Source organism: Puma concolor, chromosome A1 (genome assembly GCF_028749965.1).
Source record: "Puma concolor isolate L17-30 chromosome A1, mPumCon1.1.hap2, whole genome shotgun sequence".
NCBI classification, from domain to species: domain Eukaryota; kingdom Metazoa; phylum Chordata; class Mammalia; order Carnivora; family Felidae; genus Puma; species Puma concolor.
This window is the reverse complement of record NC_141667.1, coordinates 148,735,976-148,752,688: the sequence shown is the minus strand read 5'-3', so window position 1 is coordinate 148,752,688 and position 16,713 is coordinate 148,735,976. Positions and strand designations below refer to the sequence as shown.

General features: G+C 56.5%; 2 protein-coding genes across 5 annotated transcripts; both read right to left on the bottom strand.

The window, feature by feature from the left end:
• Positions 1-437: 437 nt before the first annotated feature.
• On the bottom strand, positions 438-10,207 carry B4GALT7 (beta-1,4-galactosyltransferase 7). Of its 4 annotated transcripts, XM_086705950.1 has the most exons (7): positions 10,056-10,202; positions 8,126-8,287; positions 6,265-6,627; positions 3,325-3,550; positions 1,946-2,029; positions 1,573-1,677; positions 438-1,139 (listed from the first exon to the last, which is right to left on the bottom strand). In XM_086705950.1, the coding sequence occupies exons 1-7, from the start codon at positions 10,103-10,105 to the stop codon at positions 984-986; spliced, it is 1,146 nt and encodes a 381-aa protein (XP_086562076.1). In that variant the 5' UTR covers positions 10,106-10,202; the 3' UTR covers positions 438-983. The 4 variants fall into 4 exon arrangements, with proteins under 4 accessions (XP_086562076.1, XP_086562078.1, XP_086562077.1 ...); XM_086705952.1 differs by lacking the exon at positions 8,126-8,287 and having other exon boundaries at positions 10,056-10,207; XM_086705951.1 differs by lacking the exon at positions 1,573-1,677 and having other exon boundaries at positions 10,056-10,204.
• A 2,575-nt stretch (positions 10,208-12,782) lies between these two features.
• On the bottom strand, positions 12,783-16,590 carry LOC112861154 (transmembrane emp24 domain-containing protein 9). The gene is made up of 5 exons (XM_086705955.1): positions 16,376-16,590; positions 16,105-16,205; positions 15,207-15,332; positions 14,702-14,848; positions 12,783-13,642 (listed from the first exon to the last, which is right to left on the bottom strand). The coding sequence occupies exons 1-5, from the start codon at positions 16,557-16,559 to the stop codon at positions 13,493-13,495; spliced, it is 708 nt and encodes a 235-aa protein (XP_086562081.1). The 5' UTR covers positions 16,560-16,590; the 3' UTR covers positions 12,783-13,492.
• Between the last annotated feature and the right edge of the window lie 123 nt (positions 16,591-16,713).

Genomic DNA, 16,713 nt, shown 5'->3' with positions numbered 1-16,713 from the left:
CCCTCTCACCTCAGAAACGTGGTCCTCCCACCCTCAAGCTATGACCAAGTCCTTGCCACCACATTTTGCCTACCCCGAGTCTGGTCCTGTGGGTCTAGTTCTGTCTCAGTGTGGCTCAGAGTCAGAGCCCACCACGGCCTGAGGGGGGCAGACTGCCCAGAAGGGCAGCAAAGCCTGGAGGGCTGTGGGAGGTCGCAGGAACCTTGGCCTTGGGCGTCTCTCCCACCTGAGGCTCCCCTGACCTTGGCGTCCCCAGCCCTGCCCTACCCCCCTACCAGCTTATAACTAAGAGAGGTGCCATCTCTTTCCCCCGTCCCCTTCCGCTCAGCCCCAGGTGACAAACTGGTGGTCCATGACACATTTGTTCGGGCCGCCACACTTTTCTGAAGTTTCAATTAGCTGCTATCATTTAAAAACTAACCGATTTCACTCAGGAATCCAGAATTCAAGTTTCTTTTTGAGAACTCAGAAGATCTGGCCCACCCCAGGCCCGCATTCCTGCATGGTGATAGCCAGAGAGAGCTGGTCTCGGCTGTTCCCTTTCTGTGGGGCTTGCACAGAAACCTGCAGTTTTAACCCTCTGCATTGTCCTGGCCACCCATGTCAGCGGCCTGGCTTCAGAACTGCATCTTGGCATGAGGCCGTCCGTCCTGGGGAAGGAAAAGCCCTTAGGTGTGGGCTTGCAAAGACGGGGAGAGCAGGGCGAGCAGGAAGGCGGGGCGGACAGTGCCAGGTGAGAGCCACGTCCCAGTCTCTCTCCATCACTCTTTATTGCTAGCAGCGTCCCAGGCACCCTGTGTGTGTCCTGTCCTGGCTCAAGCCCACCTCTGGGGGCTGGGCTGCTGCAAATGTGCGGCTTGCGATCCGCTGCTTCAGGCCACCCCACATCCTAGGGGAGGTGGGCCCCGGGGCCTGAGGCTTTATCCAGAGCCTGAGTAAGCAGTGTGGCCTGTGGGCACAGGCTTCCTTACTGTCCAGCTGGCTCAGCCAAATGTGCACCAGGGGGTGGCAGCCTTGTCGCAGTCCAACATGATGTTGAGAACAGTGCAGGGGGCCCCGCCCACAGACAAGGCTGTGCGGGAATCCACACGGTACTTCACGGTGTTCAGGCCTCCCTCCCGGTCCACCTTGAACTGCTCCTGGGGAGGACATGGAGAGAGAGCATGCACTCAGGGCTTTGAGGCCACCGGCTGTCCGCAGCTGCGCCCCACCAGTAAGCAAGAGGGCTGAGATCGTTCAGGTGGGCTAATATGGCTCCTAAAGCAGAGGCTGTTTGGGGGACGGTGGTTCCCGTGTCACAGGTCCACCTGGGACGCTGGCACCGATAGCTGAGGCCCTCCCCTGCTCCCTGCCTGCATGGACGCTGAGGTCTCAGCTTACCCACGTGGCCAGGTGCCCATAGCGGCCACCAGCACAGGGCACACTGCCCAAGCAGAATGCCCAGAGACTGGCCTGGGCCATGCAGGGGAGGGCAGGGCCATCTGGGCCGGAGGAGAGCTTGGTGAAACGCTTGGCCCTGTTGCTTCCCCACATCACCACCTAACCATCCCCAGTCAGGGGACCAGCCAGCACCTGTTTTTGAGCTGCGATGCGCTTCTGGTCCCTCTTCCGCCAGGCTGGGTCATGCAGGTGGCGAAATGTCTTGTACCCAGTTGTGATTCCCGAGGGGCGGAAAAGCTAAGAAGGCCAAAGAAGTTGGGTCAGGCCGCCCTCCTGGAGCCCCGGTCCTCACCGCTAGTCCTCTGGGGTCCCACCGCCTGCCACGGGCCACGGGCAGGGGCCTGTACTGCCATTCTGCAGAAGAGGTATGCCTATCGGGGGCCAGGCTGAGATCAGAACTGGAGGTGTCATCCGTAAGCCCCAGGAATGTCATCTGAGGGCAGGGAAGGGAACCCTGGGGCAGCCCCGATGCTGAAGAGGTGGGGAGCCCTGGGGGGAGTATTACCTGTAGCCCGGCCCCTTTGATGCGACGGTAGAACTCGTCATCTTCGCGGCCCCAGCCCCAGAAGCGGTTGGACATCCCGTTGCACTGACACAGAGACAGGGAGGGTCACTTGCCCCATCCTCCCAGGGCGCTCCCTGGTCTCTGACCACCCAGGAGTAGGCCAAAGCCCCCTTTCTCCTCCTCCTCCCCTGGAGGTTCTAATGTGCACCCAGAGGCTTATAGTTCCCGCAACCTCTGAGCTACTGGAGGACAGCATCACATGCCAGGCCCCTTGCCTGTTCTCATGGGCCCTTGAGTCTGTGTGACACGATTGGTTTCTCAAAAATGTCTGACTGGGGGCCCCTGGGGGGCTCAGTCGGTTGAGTGTCACTTCTGGTTTCAGCGCAGGTCATGATCTCACAGTTTTTGAGTTTGAGCCCTGTGTCGGGCTCCGTGCTGATGGCACAGAGTCTGCTTGGGATTCTTTCTCTTTCCCTCTCTCTCTGCCCCTCCTCTGCTTTCTCTCTCTCTCTCTCTCAGAATAAATAGATTAAAAAAAAAAAAAAGGCTGACTGGTGGAAGGCACCTCTTCAGGGCAACTGGCAATGGGCGGAAGTGCCAACTCCTGCTTGATTTCTGCCTGCCCGATACCCCCCTTTCTCCTGGGAGACTCTGCCTTGGTCTCTTCCTGTGGGGAGAGGGGCAGCTGGGCCCTGCGACAGACACCTATTAGCCACCCAACTCAGGGCTTCATTTCTGTAAAGCTGGCTTCAGCCGCAGCCTGAAGAAGAGGGCAAAAGACCAGTGTCTAAGCCACTCGGTCCTTCCCACTCTCTCCCCTCACCCTCACCTACTCCCCAACCTCCCTCCACCTTCACTCCCTCACCGGCCCCCCGCCCCCCCCACCTCCAGCCACAACAATGGACTCAGGGGTAGCCCCCCTCCCCCACCCCTACTCAAGTCAGGCCAATCAGGAGCCAGGGTGGTGCAGTTCTGGGACTCCTGTCCCGGCTGCTGGGGAAGAGACCTCACCGTCCACTGAACCCGGGCCTGGGTGCACGCAGCGTGCATCCAGGACGGCCACCGTGCACCTCATAGGCCTGAGAACAAATCCACTCCAGAGAAAGCCGAGCTGAGAGACGTCCTTGGTGACGCTAAGAGGCCTGGCAAGCCACCCCTGAAGCCAGCCCAGACTCTTCCATTGAGAACCAACGAACCCCGAGTCTCCCGAAGCCGGCTCACAGGGGGTTCCCGCTACTGCGGCTGAATCCTCCCTTACTGGCTCGGTCCTGCTCCTGGACTCCCTTGACCGGTCAGGGCAGGACCCTCTCATCCGCCGGGCCTGGGACCGTCCCTCCTCCTGCCCATGCCCGCCCCAGGCGGGTGCCCCCCGGCCTCACCAGCTGGTAGTGCTGCTTGGAGAGCAGCAGGATGCCGCCCACGTAGGTCTTGTAGTGGTAGAGCGGGTGCAGCTCCGGGGAGGCCACGTGGAAGGGCCCGGCCTCGGGGAAGCCATAGTCCAGTTCCTCGTTGAGGGGCAGCAGGTCCACGTCGTGCATGGCGATGTAGTCCGTGCTGTTGCTGCTCTCCAGGAAGCCCACGTTGACGAGGGCCGCCCGGTTGAACCTGCACGGGTGGGGGGCGGTGAGGTCGCGCTCCCCAAACTGCGTGACAGCCTGTCCTCTGTGGCGCCCGCCCCCCCAGCGCCTGTGCCGCCTTCCCACCCGACGCCGACTTCCCTGTGGGGCTGCCCCCCCGCCTGCCGTCTGCTCATCACACAGACGTCTACCGACTGCCAGCTATGTGCCAGACACCGTCCGGCCCACTGGGGCTATGGCGGAGAGAAATCAAAGCCCTGCCCTCGAGGAGCTGAGGTTCTGATAAGAGGAAACAGAAATCAATAAGGGAATATGTAACCAGCCAGCCAACGGCAAGGGCTACGGAGGAGAGAAGCGGCGCGGAGGAGAGAAGCGCGCGGGGGGTGAGGAGGGAAGAGCATGCTGGGGGGCGGGGCAGGTGTTCTTGCAGACAGGGCCAGCAGGAAGTCCAGGGTAATGGTGTGACGTGTGAAGGCCTGAGGGAATGAGCCAGAAGCAGGTAGAGGGAGTGGGTCTCCAAGGAGAGGGGAAGGCAATTGCCAAGGCCCGAGGCAGGAGCGGACACCTGTGTGACCAAGCAGGGTGACCAGGAGGGCTTCAGGGATGAGGCCAGTGGGGGACGGGCCCCTGACAGGCTTGGGCTGTGACCCCGGGTACCACGTAGGAGCCCCTGCAGGGCTGAGAGCAGAGCCAGGATGTGCTGTGACTTCCAGTTTAACAGGATCACTCTAGCTGGGGTGTTGAGAAGAGAAGGGAGGCTCAGGGTTGGAAGGCTACGATCATCTGGGTGGGAGACGATGGTGATTTAGCTCAGGAAGGTGGTGAGAAGTGGGCAGATTTGAGACACATTCCGAGGGACGGGGTGTGCTGAGGGAAAGCGAGGAGGTGACAATGACTCGAAGGCTTTTTGGCCTGAGCAACCGGAAGCGAGGAGCTGCCATCTCCTGAAATAGGGAAGAGGGCGGGTGGGAAAGCAGACATTCAGCCTTGATCACGTGAAGCTTGGGATGCTCGGGACCACCAGACGGAGGGTTATGTGGTGCCCAGACACAGGGGGCTGGAGGTCAGGAGAGTGGTCTAGGCCGGGAATACACAGACTTGGGGGCCACCAGGGCACAGAAGGGGTTTAGTGCCACGAGGCCGGATGACATTCCCAGGGAGTGACTGCAGCCGGAAAAGAAGATGCCCAAGGACTGAGCCCTAAGAGCGCCAGTCGAGAGGTCAGGGAGGTGAGGTAGAACGGGCAAAGGACTTAGCAGAGGTGAGGAAGGAGGAGAACCGGAGTGCTGTTTCAGAAGTCAAACGGAGGTGTTTCCAAGAGGAAGAAGTAACCCACTTGGCCAATGCTACCTGGCGGTGGAAGACTGAGAACAGTGCTTGGATTAAGGAGGTGGGCTCACTGGTGACATCAGTGAGAGTTGCTTCAGCGTCAGGAGGGGGGTAAACATCTGAGGGGAACAGGTTCCAGAGAGAGTGAGAGGGGAGACAGGAACGTTCTGCTCTGAAGGGGCTCAGAGCAATAAGGTGACAGGGGTGGGCAAGGGGTCACGGGGGCTTTTCCTTCTCTTTTTAGACAGGAGCTATTTCAGTATGTTTGCTGATGCAAATGCCCCAGAAGGGAGGAGAAACCAATCCAGGAGGGAGAGAAAGGAGTGGATGGCTGAAGCGATGTCCTTGAGTAGGAGAGCGAGAAGGGGACCCAGCGCCAGACCGGAAGAGCTGGCCCTGGAGGGGCTGGGGCAGTGCATCCTCAGCATGGTGGGAGCCTAGTCTGTGAGCACAGAGGCTGGAAGGCTCACTCTCTTCCTGTTGGCTCGACTTCTCAAACAGGGAGCAAAGTCATCAGCCACGGCTGACGAGGAGAGGGACAGGAGAAAGGGTGCCGGGCTGCCTCAGAGGAGGAGAGGCAGCAGGCCAGAGGGCCCTCTTGGGCCAGGGCTCATCGCCGGGGGGGGGGGGGGGGACAGCCAGCTGACCCAGAATAGGCATGGAGCAGCCAGCAGCAGGTGGGTCAGGGAGGTGAGAAGTGCGAGATGATGGATGTTAATGATGGACCGTGGACTCCAAGGTGGGTGAGGAGAAAGTGAGGACGAGGAGGGTGGGCTGTGAAGACTGGGCGGTACTGTGGCCTAAAGGGCCTGGCGGGGTCCAAGAGCCTTCGGGTCTGCCTCCCAGAGGAGCGAGGTGGAGGGAAAGGAGGTGGAGGTGGAGCGTGAGATGTGCGCACTGGCTCACGGAGGGGAGCGGCGCGTGGTAAAGGGCAAGGACCCCAGGGTAAGAGTAGACTGTGAACAGCTTCAAAGCTGTGGCCTTGACCCTGCCTTTCCCGAATCCCCACAGTCAATCCACTGGAAAGCTCGGTCTGTGCTTCCTCCCCGTCACGTCTCTCCACCCCTGCTCCCCTACAGCCAAGAGGCCCTCCCGTCCAACAGCCCAGCAGGCCTCCCAGCCCTGCCCCATTCTCGTGTTCTGGTAAAAGGTATTCCTCCTACGACAGCCATGGCGATCCTTTCAAAATGGGTATCACACCAGGACTCTCCTTAGCCCCAATCCTCCCCTCAAATTCCCGTCACACCAGCGAGAGGGGTTTACTGTTCCCACCCTCCCGCCACTGCGCTGGGTGGTCTTTCCCAGGCCAGAGGCACCCCTGGCACTGGACCCCAGTGGGAGAGGGAGCAGCCGAGGGGCCTGGGCAAGGGGAGGCCTTGGAGAGGGGGGGCCGAGTTGGGAGACCGTCCCTACCTGAAATGATCCACCTGGTTGAGCACATAGATGTGGTGCGGGACCTTCTTCCTGCTTAGAAAGCGGTGCATGTGGGGCACAAAGACCAGCAGCTCCTCGAAGCGTTCACGGAAGGGCACCAGCACTGCCAGGCGGTGGGGGCCCCAGGACGTGTCTTCTTCCCAGTGCTCGGGAGGTGGCTCCGGGGGGCAGGAGTGGGGTGGGCCTGGGGTCTCCTGCCCTTGTCCCCGGGCTGCCCGGGCCACGTCACCAGAGCAGCTGAGCTGCAGCCAGAGCAGGGAGAGGAAGCCCAGTAAGAGACAGGCAACGAAGAGGTGGAAGACGGAGCATTTCCGGGGAAGGCTGCTGGGGAGCAACCTGGACCTGGGACAAGAGCAGGGGTGGGGTCAGAAGGGAGAGTGGAGCCAGAGCCCTTTGGCAGGCCCCTTCTCTGGCTTCCCCACTGGTAAGGTGCACATGACTGGTCTGCCCCACGCGACTGGCAGTTAGTGCAGAAGCAACGTCAACGCTTTTGTTCATGCTGCTACCACACGTCGGAATCCTGCTTACTGCTCTAGGCCCAGGAGGTGTCACTGCACCTCCGGAAGCCCTCCAACCCCGGGTCAGAGCTGCCCCAGTTCCTTCACGCCCTCTAACTTTCTGTAAGTGAGTCCGGGTCAGACCAAGAGCTGCTGGAGGGCAGGGGCGAGACTCCTGGTCTCTGGTACCTGCCGTTCTCCAGTACGGTGGCTGAAGGGTCTGAGCCTGAGCCGAGGGCAGGAGCCCTGCCTTAGAGATCCCACCCACCACCTTCCAGTCCTCCTCCTCTGTAAGTTTACTCCCAGTATAAACCCTCCCTTCAGTCCTGCTTCTCACACCAGAAAGGTCCTCAAGGCAGGGGCCTGGCATCAGTTCCAGGGAAAAGACCAGTGTTTACCCTGGGGAGATCCAACCTACCCCCAAAACAATGCAAGACCCAAACTGACAGTCGCTGTTCACTGAATGAGACTCCAATCTTCAGTCCAAGAGGCAGCTCATGTGACAAGGGAGGAGAGATGGGACAGGGAGAGAAAGATCAGGGCTAGGTATGGGAATCAGGCTCCGTTTAGAAGCTGGAAGTGCATCTGAATCGCTTGGACACCGAGGTCATGCTGGGAGAGATCGCTGTCTGGCTTAGAGAGGTGGAATTTACCAGATTTCTCTGCTGAGGACAGAGAAGGAGCTGAGGAACCTAAGACAAGGGAAGCTCTCTCTAGTCTACCCCCCCGAAACAACCTGCAAAGCACTTTGCTTTATAGCCTTTGGGAGTCACCAGTTAGCTACAAGGTAGTATACATTCTGCCTGCACTCGCCCCCACCACTCACCCAGTGCCACACACTGGGTAACCCAGACCTTCGCCACTCACCATGTTCCTTCCTGCTCCAGCCCTGACACAGCCTGCCACTGCAGTCTGAGATGCCCTCTGATGATCCTTCAGAGCCAAACTCCCATGTCATAACCAGCAACGTCCCTCTACCTTAACTCCAACGTCAGGGCCAGCACTGCCCACCCTTAACGTGCACACAAACGGACATGCATGCTCTCTCCATGGTATCTGGTCCTTCCTTCTTCGAAGCATTCAGAGTTCTATAATCCCTTGTGTCCCTGCTGGTCGTCCCCCTAGATAAGCCATTCCTGTCTGCGGCCCCAGAACAGTTTAGACAGCAAAGGGCTTGCTTGGTGAGTTACAGGAAGGGTTCAAGCAGTCAGGGCATGCTTTAAGTCACACGCCAGAGCCAGACCAACTCCTGACTTTCTCTAACACACAACTGCCAACCTGGAAGCCAGCAACCCTGAAGCCAGGTCTCACACACAGCAGAGGAATGGCCAGCTAAGACTTACCCCCCATTGTCCTGTGGTGGGGGTTTCCGCTGGGGAAGAGCGGAGCCCAATTCTGCCAGTGGCCTGAGAAGGCTGGAACCTCTACAGATTCTCCCTCGCCCCCTGGGTTCTTTCTGGGGCTGGGGTGGAGACCGGGGATATGGACATGAGGAAATCTCCCACCTTTGGGAAAAGAAGCAGTGACCATCATCCAGGGGTATGGCATGGATTGGGCATTCCGTGCATTGTCACACGCTATTTCTTCAGCCCAGCTTCCCCTTGCAGGATCACATTCTCATAGGCAATCTTATTCTGGGCTTTAAGGGCCCAAATGGCTGAGCAACTGAATTCAGAGCCAAATGTCAATTCCTCAGGACAGCGGACACCGAGAACTCCTGGTGCCGCCTGGTGGCAAACTCCAGAACTGCAGTCCCAGCTGCTCCCAGGCCCAGGGCACCCTGCTCCGAGGGGCCGACTAAGTGAGGTTTATCTCCATCAACCTGTGCCCAGGGCTAGAAAAGGCAGAGTCAAATCCAGCTGGGCTGGCTCCAGAGCCAGCACTCTTAACTGCTACGCTAGCCTGAATCTGTTGCCTGGACCTTTGTAACCCTGTGTCAAAAGCAGGAACTGACAGCAGTAACTTTTTCTGGGAACACAGGTATGTTCCAAAGGTTTACGGAAAGGGATATGGAAATGGAAATTCTCCTCTATTACCTTTTGTTTCTGCCCTTACACAAATCTTAGTGATACAGGTTTGAATATCAGCTGCTCTGGTTACAGCACCTCCCAACTGCAAAGGTAGATACCTCCTGCCTGCCAGGCACAGTGTCAAGAGTGTTACATACGTGGCTTCTTTTAATCCTCATACAGCCCTGTAGAGTAGATATTATGATCCCTGTTTCAGAGATGGAAAAGCTGAGGTCAGAAAGATTAAGTGATCTGTTCCTGGTCACATGGCTGTTAAAGAGGATTCCTGCCCAGGGCTGACTCCACACTGTCCAGGCTTTCTTTCTATTACATTCCTGTCTTCCTGCTTCAACACCAAGTCTGCAAAATCCCCCAAACACAAGCCTTTTGCCCACTATGTTCCCGAATCTTTTGGCACCTGGCAAACTTAAGAGACATACGGGGGAAGAGGTGATATTCACTGGGCGGAGACCCACTATCTGGGTGTGTGTCCCGGGTGAGAAGAGTTTTGGGGGCACATCTCACGAATTAAGTGTGGGTGTTCTCCCAAATCTAGAAAGCCGAATAACTCCCCTACCCCAATACTGTTTAGGAAAACATCATCAGCTAAGGTCTGGATCAAGTTCACACCTAACACATGCAGGAGGTCCCACTCAAGTACAGCTGCACCGGAAATGAACCAGCATTACGTGTGAGGAGTGCCTAGTTCGTGCCAGTCAGTGGCCTACCAGGCTAGCATAGAGATTCTTTCTGGTGTGTTCTTCTGGGCGGTCAGCAAAGGATGGGGAAGCCTGAAGGAGGATGGGGTCTGAGGTTACACGGATGTGATGGGGGGAAGTAGACACCAGAGAAAAGGAATAAAGACCCTCAGAGGCCGGGGGCAGGCAGAAAGACAGAGATCCACTGAGAGAGGTCAACGCAGTCAGAGACCCGCACGAAGACAGATGCCAGCGGAGAAACACAGACACAAAGAGACCCGCACCGAGGGACAGACTCGCAAAGAGAGGGACAGAAACTCACAAAGGGAAGTCATCGGAGAAATACAGACCCGCGAAGTGGCGGAGACTGGTAGAGACAGAGACCTACACGGAGAGACAGAGACCCGGTATACAGAGCGAGCCAGTGGCCCACTGGGAGAACCACAGACCCTCAGAAAGCCCCGCAGCCGGGGACGCGACGGCCTCGGGCTCCTAGATTCCGCGGGGCGGCCCGGAAAGGATCGGCACCCGGGAGGACGGGGCCCGGGCCGGCCGCCGCCGCTCACCTGCCGTCCTCCCAGGGCAGCTGCGCCGCTTTCCTCCGGGAGGGGAACATCGTGGGGGGAGGTGGCGGCGCATGGGACTCGAGCTCCCAGCCGGGCCGGCCCGGCCTCCCGGGCCTACGCGGCGCCTCCGCCTCCCGCCCCGCCCCGGCCAGTCCGCCCCGCCCCTCGGTCCGCCGGGTCCGCCGCTCCAGCCGCGCCGTGTGCTCCCGGGAGCCGCAGCTTCAAAGGTTCCGCGTTCGAGGACCGCTTGAGTGCTCCTGTCGCCGGACCGCTAACTGCCCACTGGGGAACTGCTTGTTCTCCCGGGAAACCGAGACCTCAGAGGGGGCTCACGTCACTGGGCCGGTACTGTACTTAGACTCCAGATTTCCAGCGCTCTGGCATGATCTGTATCTCCGTCCTGCCGCCCCCTCCTCCTCCCTTCTCGGGCCCAGGTGGTCCATGCTTCCTCCCGTAGCAAGATCGGAGGGTGGCAAGGCCAAGCTCTGGACTCCGACTTGGGTTCAGCCCAGACTCCACGTAGTGGTTAGGAGCCAAGCACTGCAGACAGACTGACTGGATTCGAAACCTGATTCTGCCAGTTCGGCTGTGTTTGGGGGGCAAGCACAATCTCTTGGCATCTTTCCTCACGGGCATGTATAAATAGTTCCTGAGCTACACGTTGCTGTGAGGGTTAATGGAGAACGTAACATGCAAGGATACTTGGCACAGTGCTGGGCACATAGGCAACGCTATGTAAACGATGGCCCTTACACAGAAGAGGGGTACTTGGGTGGGGTTGTTTGTAGGGGGAGGAAGATTGGGTTCTTAGATCCGTCCTGGCACAGTGTGAACCTAGCTGGCTGGGCCAGCCTCCTACCTGGGAAAAGACGGCAGCAGAGTCCTTAGGCTTGATCTCCGCTCTTCGGAAAATGTTAAGTTCCCTCATAAATAGCTAACATCTATTGAGCTCTTACTATGTGCCCATCATTGTTCGAAGTTGCTTACTGCTGTTCTCTCATTCAGTCCTTATGGGTAGTGTACTTACTATGCCCACTTTAAAAATGAGGAAATGAAGACACAGGCAATTCAGGGTGTAAACCAAGATACTTTGTACAATCTACGGCCTCAACCACTGTGCTTTCAAAAGGACTTTACTGTGAGAAATTAATCATCCCCAGCGACGCCCTTTCTCCCTTAAACCCAGCATAGAACCAACCAAAGAAGGACCTTACTGCTGAACTCTGCCATCGCACTGCACTCTGTAACAGAACTTTGGCAAATCCAGCCCAGGTTTGGCTGGTGACAAAGGCAAGGCTGATCCCCTGAAGAGACCAGTCAGTGGGGTGAGGCCAATAATGGAAGCAGGGAGGTGGGACTGTGACCTTTGAAAGCACAAGCCCTTCTAAAGGGGAACAGCTGCCCTTCAGTCTTGCTAATTGTTGTTACATCAGAATGCAGCCCCACTGGCGTCAGATCTGATTTGCCTCAAGAAATCAGATTTCACATAAAAATCCTAATTAGTTTTAAACAGTGACACCCACAATCATGTTAATAATAAGCACCCTTGGTATGATGGGATGAGAATGGCACCTTTATGGTCTTTCAAAAACCCAGAATTCCAGTTCAATCATGAGAAAAACAGCAGACAAATCCCAATTGAGGGAATTCTACAAGATACCTGAACAGTACTCCTAAAAACTGTCAAGGTAATAAAAAACAAGGCAAGTCTGAGAAACCGTCATAGCCAAGGAGGGGTGAAATGTAACTTGTCCTGGATGGGATCCTGGGACAGAAAAAAGGGCATTAGGCAACAGCTAAGAAAATCTGCATACTCTATGGGCTTTAGTTAAAAATAACGTATTGGGAGCCTGGCTGGCTCAGTAGCATGCAACTCTTGATCTTGGAGTCCTGAGTTTGAGCCCCATGTGGGGTGTAGAGATTACTTAAATAAAACTAAGATAATGTATCAATACTGTTTCATTAACTTGAACACTTGTACCATACTGGTGCATGACAATAATAGGGAGAACTAACATCATGAATTTTCTGTAACGCTAAGGCTATTCTAAACAAGTTTTTTGTTTTTATTGTGGAAGAGGTCTAGGAGGTAGTATGAGGTCAGACCATATCCCCTTGTCAGTTCAAGTAGTCCACAGCCTGGCCTCCCCAGCCTGTCTCTTTCTCACACCCTGCTGGATTCACCTTCCTCAAATTTATCTTCGGTTCTTGTACCCAAAACTGTGTCAAACACTGGGTAATATGCGAGTCTCTTCTAACTCTAACCAACCTCCCTTAACGGCTTCCTCAGCCCCCTCCCTAAACTCCAGTGGAAACCATGTCCATCCACCTCCATGCCAGCCATCTGCCAGGGCTTCCAACCACGGCTGCTCTGCCTTCTTACATCCGAATCCTTCTCCTTCAAGGTCCTCCTGAAATCCCATTCTGTTGGTTAAGACCATCTACATCCTCATCCCCGCCAGCCCAAGGATTTCTGTCCTTCCCAAACCCGCAGTGCTCTTCTGTTCAATGCACACTACCTTCCTGAACAAGGCACCAACCCCCCACCATTCACTTGTTTTATGCTCTTGGGCAAACCCACTATCCCCTGCTACAGAAAGGTATAGAGGGGAGGGAAAGAATGAACTTCACAGGTGGGTATTCATCTTGGAATGTTAAGTGCTTTGCATAGAAGAACTGACGTTTCCTGAGCACCTCGGTGGCACAGTCACTTTATGTGGGACAAGCGAATTTTTTTATTTTTTATTGGGAAACCAATGTAACAAACCTAGACTTGTTGAAAATGAAATCAGTAACTAAGACTTTGCAGGCCCCATCCCCAGCCAGCACCAAGGCCTCTGCCTGGCCTGACCCCAGTTCCTCAAGCCCCCAAAAGGACAACCATGTTGAGAAGCTGAGGTCAACTTCAGGGCTAGTTTCCCACACTGCAACCCCCTCAACCCCACCCTCCATTGACACACATACCCTGGATCTGCAGTCTGGGTCTAGGCCCAAGGAGGGTACAGTGAGGTTCCCAGGGTGGCAGGGAATCACGGCCACACCCCAACCTGCTCAAATCCCAAGTTAGCAAAGGAAGACAGAAAAAAGACTGGCGTGCCTACCCACTCCCCCCTCCCCAGCCACCCCAGACAACAGCCTCACATCCCTGATCAGTAACACTGTGATTCTGAGGTGCCAATGGGGCTCCCAGTGGCTTCACCAGACCCTGGGTGATTACTGCAAAGGGCTTAGAGCCCAGGGGAGGGGACAGGCATTGCCCCACCACCTGCTCAGTATTAGCCAGCTAAGCTCCTGCCCTAAACTTGTGCCTGGGGTGCCTGTAGCCCCTTTCCCCTCCAGACATCCATGGCTCGGAACCAGTCCTCCTGCTAGAGAGAAATCAGTTCCAGGAGGCCCTTTCTCCCCCAGCCCGGGAGGAAGGATGGCCTGTGAGCTGGCTACACCAGCTTCTTCGCTTCAAAGAAGCTCTTGAGGTGTCGCATCTGCCAGACGCCGATGGCTACGAGGATGAGGGTCTGCAGAATGGACCACCACAGCACCCGCTGGTTGGTGCTCTCGCTGGTCTGCCGGAAACGCTCCTCTCGCCACTGTGGGAGGGGAGAGCGGAAGAGGAGCTTAAGTTTGCTGGGCACCACCTGGCGCCACTCTAACTGCTGGGTTCCCTTTGCAGAGGATGCCCCAGAATCAAGGAGCTATGCCCAGGTTCCAATCAAGTGTCTGCAAAGAGCCAGAGACCCCATCTGGGGACTGTATTCATCCTCCCCAGCCAGATGACCCACTCATTTAAGTCTGTTTGCTTGGGGGTGCCTGGCTGGCTCAGCTGGTAGAGCATGCAACTCTTGGGGTTGAAGCTCCACACTGGGCATGCAGCCTACTTCAAACCAACCAACCAACCAACCTCTGTCTGCTCATGTGTCAGGTACAGTCCTCCCCTGGTCCTCTCCTAGAGCCAGTGGGGGGGAGGGAGGGCGGGGGGGAGGGGAGGTGAAGTGCCAGTAGTATCACCCCATCAGACAGAGCTGCCCTATAGCACTCAGGAGTGCACGTGCTCTAAGCTCTCTGCCCAGGTCTTCCCCAACTGCTCCTCGAGGATTGTGGGCACAAGTTGCAAACTGGTGGCCCAGTGGCTGGATGTGTTTTGCCAATAGTTAAAACCTGGTAAAAATTCACATCAAAACACTTGGATCTCTAGCTCCTCTTAAAAGCCAGGGCTAGCGTATCTATCTGCAAGGCTACCCTGGGTTGACAATTAACCGAGGCCACTGAGGATTAGACACACAACAGTCCTTATGGTCACAGATTCATTCATGGTACCGCCTGGCTCCTGGACACAAATGAGTTTGAAACAGCTGGTCCTGGAAGCACCTGGAGCCATGGAAATAACACCCAAGGTATTAATATCAATTCCCGCTCTGTCACTGTGTACATGTAACTGGGATTTAGAGCAATGATGGCCTCTCAAGAGCCTGTCTCCTTGGTTACACACTGGAGTTAGTGATCCCCACCCCACCTTTTAGACTTGCAAAGCGGCACAGTTAAGTCCCTTGGCTTTCATAATGAATCTGACACACATGCCACTCCTGGCTGAGCCAGGGGAAGGCTTCTGGGAAGAAGCCCACCCAGGAGCTCCTGGCCCAACCACATACCCGTTGGTAGTTCTGCTCTTTCTGGATCTGCTCCACTTGCTCCACCAGCTGTCTCACTCGTAGCTGCAGCTCACTCAACTTGTCTTTGGCGGCAATTTCTGCGTAGTCGTTGGCGTGTTCACCCACCTGGATGTCCAGGTGAACTCTCTGGGGACAGACAAGGGAGAGAAAAAGAAATCGGGCAGCCCTGCTCCATCTTCCTGCCAGGCACTGACAGCTGGTCCCCCTACCTTCCTTCATTTGTGCATTTCGTCCAGTGCTGAGGCCTCCACAGTGTCCAGCCCTATGGGGCTCTAGGCAAACAGGCATGAATAAACTTGGCTGACACTTGGACCAAGGCACATACAAGGAGTTCAGGGACTGTGCCCAGATGTTCAGCGAAAACCCAAATTATCAGGAGACACAAAATCCGACACACTCATCTCACACCCAAAGCACCGCCAGTCTCCAGGCCCCACCAGGGTTTAGAGGTTGAAAGCTACGAGTCCCATGTGGGTCCACTCACCAGCATGCCTCCAGCAAAAAGGGAGAACTTGGTGGAATTGGAGTGAAGACAGATCTGGTGTTCGCCGGGGGTATGGGAGGTGAAAGTGAACCTGCCTTCAGAGCCATACTGCCGGGCCAGGATCACCTGGAGACAAAAGCCTTCAGTGAGTGTTATAGAAAGGATGGGGCTGGAAGGAAAGAAGTCTTAAGGCTCTCTGAGCCTCAAAAGTTAGCCAACAGAGACATAGGCACCCCACACACTAAAAGCTCCAAAGCTGCTCGGCGGTAGTTGCCAAAGCTTATCTGAGAACTTCTGGGGGCAGGGGTGAAGAATCTAAAATGAAGCTGACGTGGGCCTGCGGTTGGAAAGGGCTCTTTATTCAGAGCTCCTGCCATTTCAACTCTTTTTTGTGTGTGGTTCTTTTTTTTTTTTTTTTTTAATGAAAAGTGACAATCAATGATTCTTTTTTCTTTTGCTTTCCTTTAATATCCTTATCTGGTGAAATTAACAGTTGCTTCTTCGTTTTGCAAAGCACTCTGTCCTGTGAAACCTTAAAGTCTGGATGCCACAGCGTTAGAGTTGACAAAATTCTTTGACTGCCAGCACCACAATTAAGGCACCAACCACACCTGTAAGATAGGTGAGTTTCCATGTCACAGACCAGGAAACCGGCTCAGGGAAGCTCAGTGACTTGGCAGAGTCACGCAGCAGTCGGTAAGAGGTTGAGAGGAGCCGCTAGCACTGCAGCAGCCCAAGCTTGGCCTAGAGCGCAAAGCCGGGCGCGATCTTCTCACAACACCCAACTGTCTTCAGCAGTTCAGCAGATGCGGCAACTAGGAGGGGAAGTACCAGCACCTGCCTGGTCTGGCGCCTAAGCGCAGGGCGGAGGGCTCCGGGGGCTTTGGGGTCGGCTCACCTTGTCCTCTGGGTCCTTCACCTCCACGAACATGCCGAGCCCGGGGGTGGCCGGCTGGTACTCCTCCCGCTGCTTGTCATACAGCTGCGTCCGGTAGTTTCCTGGAGGGAAGTGGGGCGAGTCCAGGTCAGATGAGCGCGAGGTGGCGCGGAGTCGGCCCACGCCAGCACGCGGCGAGACCGGCTGCTCCCCTTTCTGGAAAAGGTGACTCTCCCGCACCCCCCGCCCCAAGACCAAGGTCTTGTTCCAAACTCTCCCCCTCCGCCCGCACCTATAACCATGGTCTCGTCCGGGATCTCCTCAATAAAGCACTTCTTTTCGGTCTCCCCGATGTGGAAGTAAAGCGCGCCTCCGCGGGCCACAAAACACAGAAGCAGCACGAGGGCCCGAATCACCCTTCCCAGTCCCCCTCCGGGCCGGGGCCCGACGACCCTCACGCCCTGCTCCGCAGCCATCTTGCTCCACCTGCCGGCGCAGTCGCAGCCCGCGGCGCCACGTAGCCCTGCCGCCGCTGCGGGGCCTGCCGGGACAGCGAGTTCGACTGCCTGGACTACAAGTCCCGAGATACCCCGCGGCCGCGGCGAGGCAGTACCCGATTGGGGAGCAGTT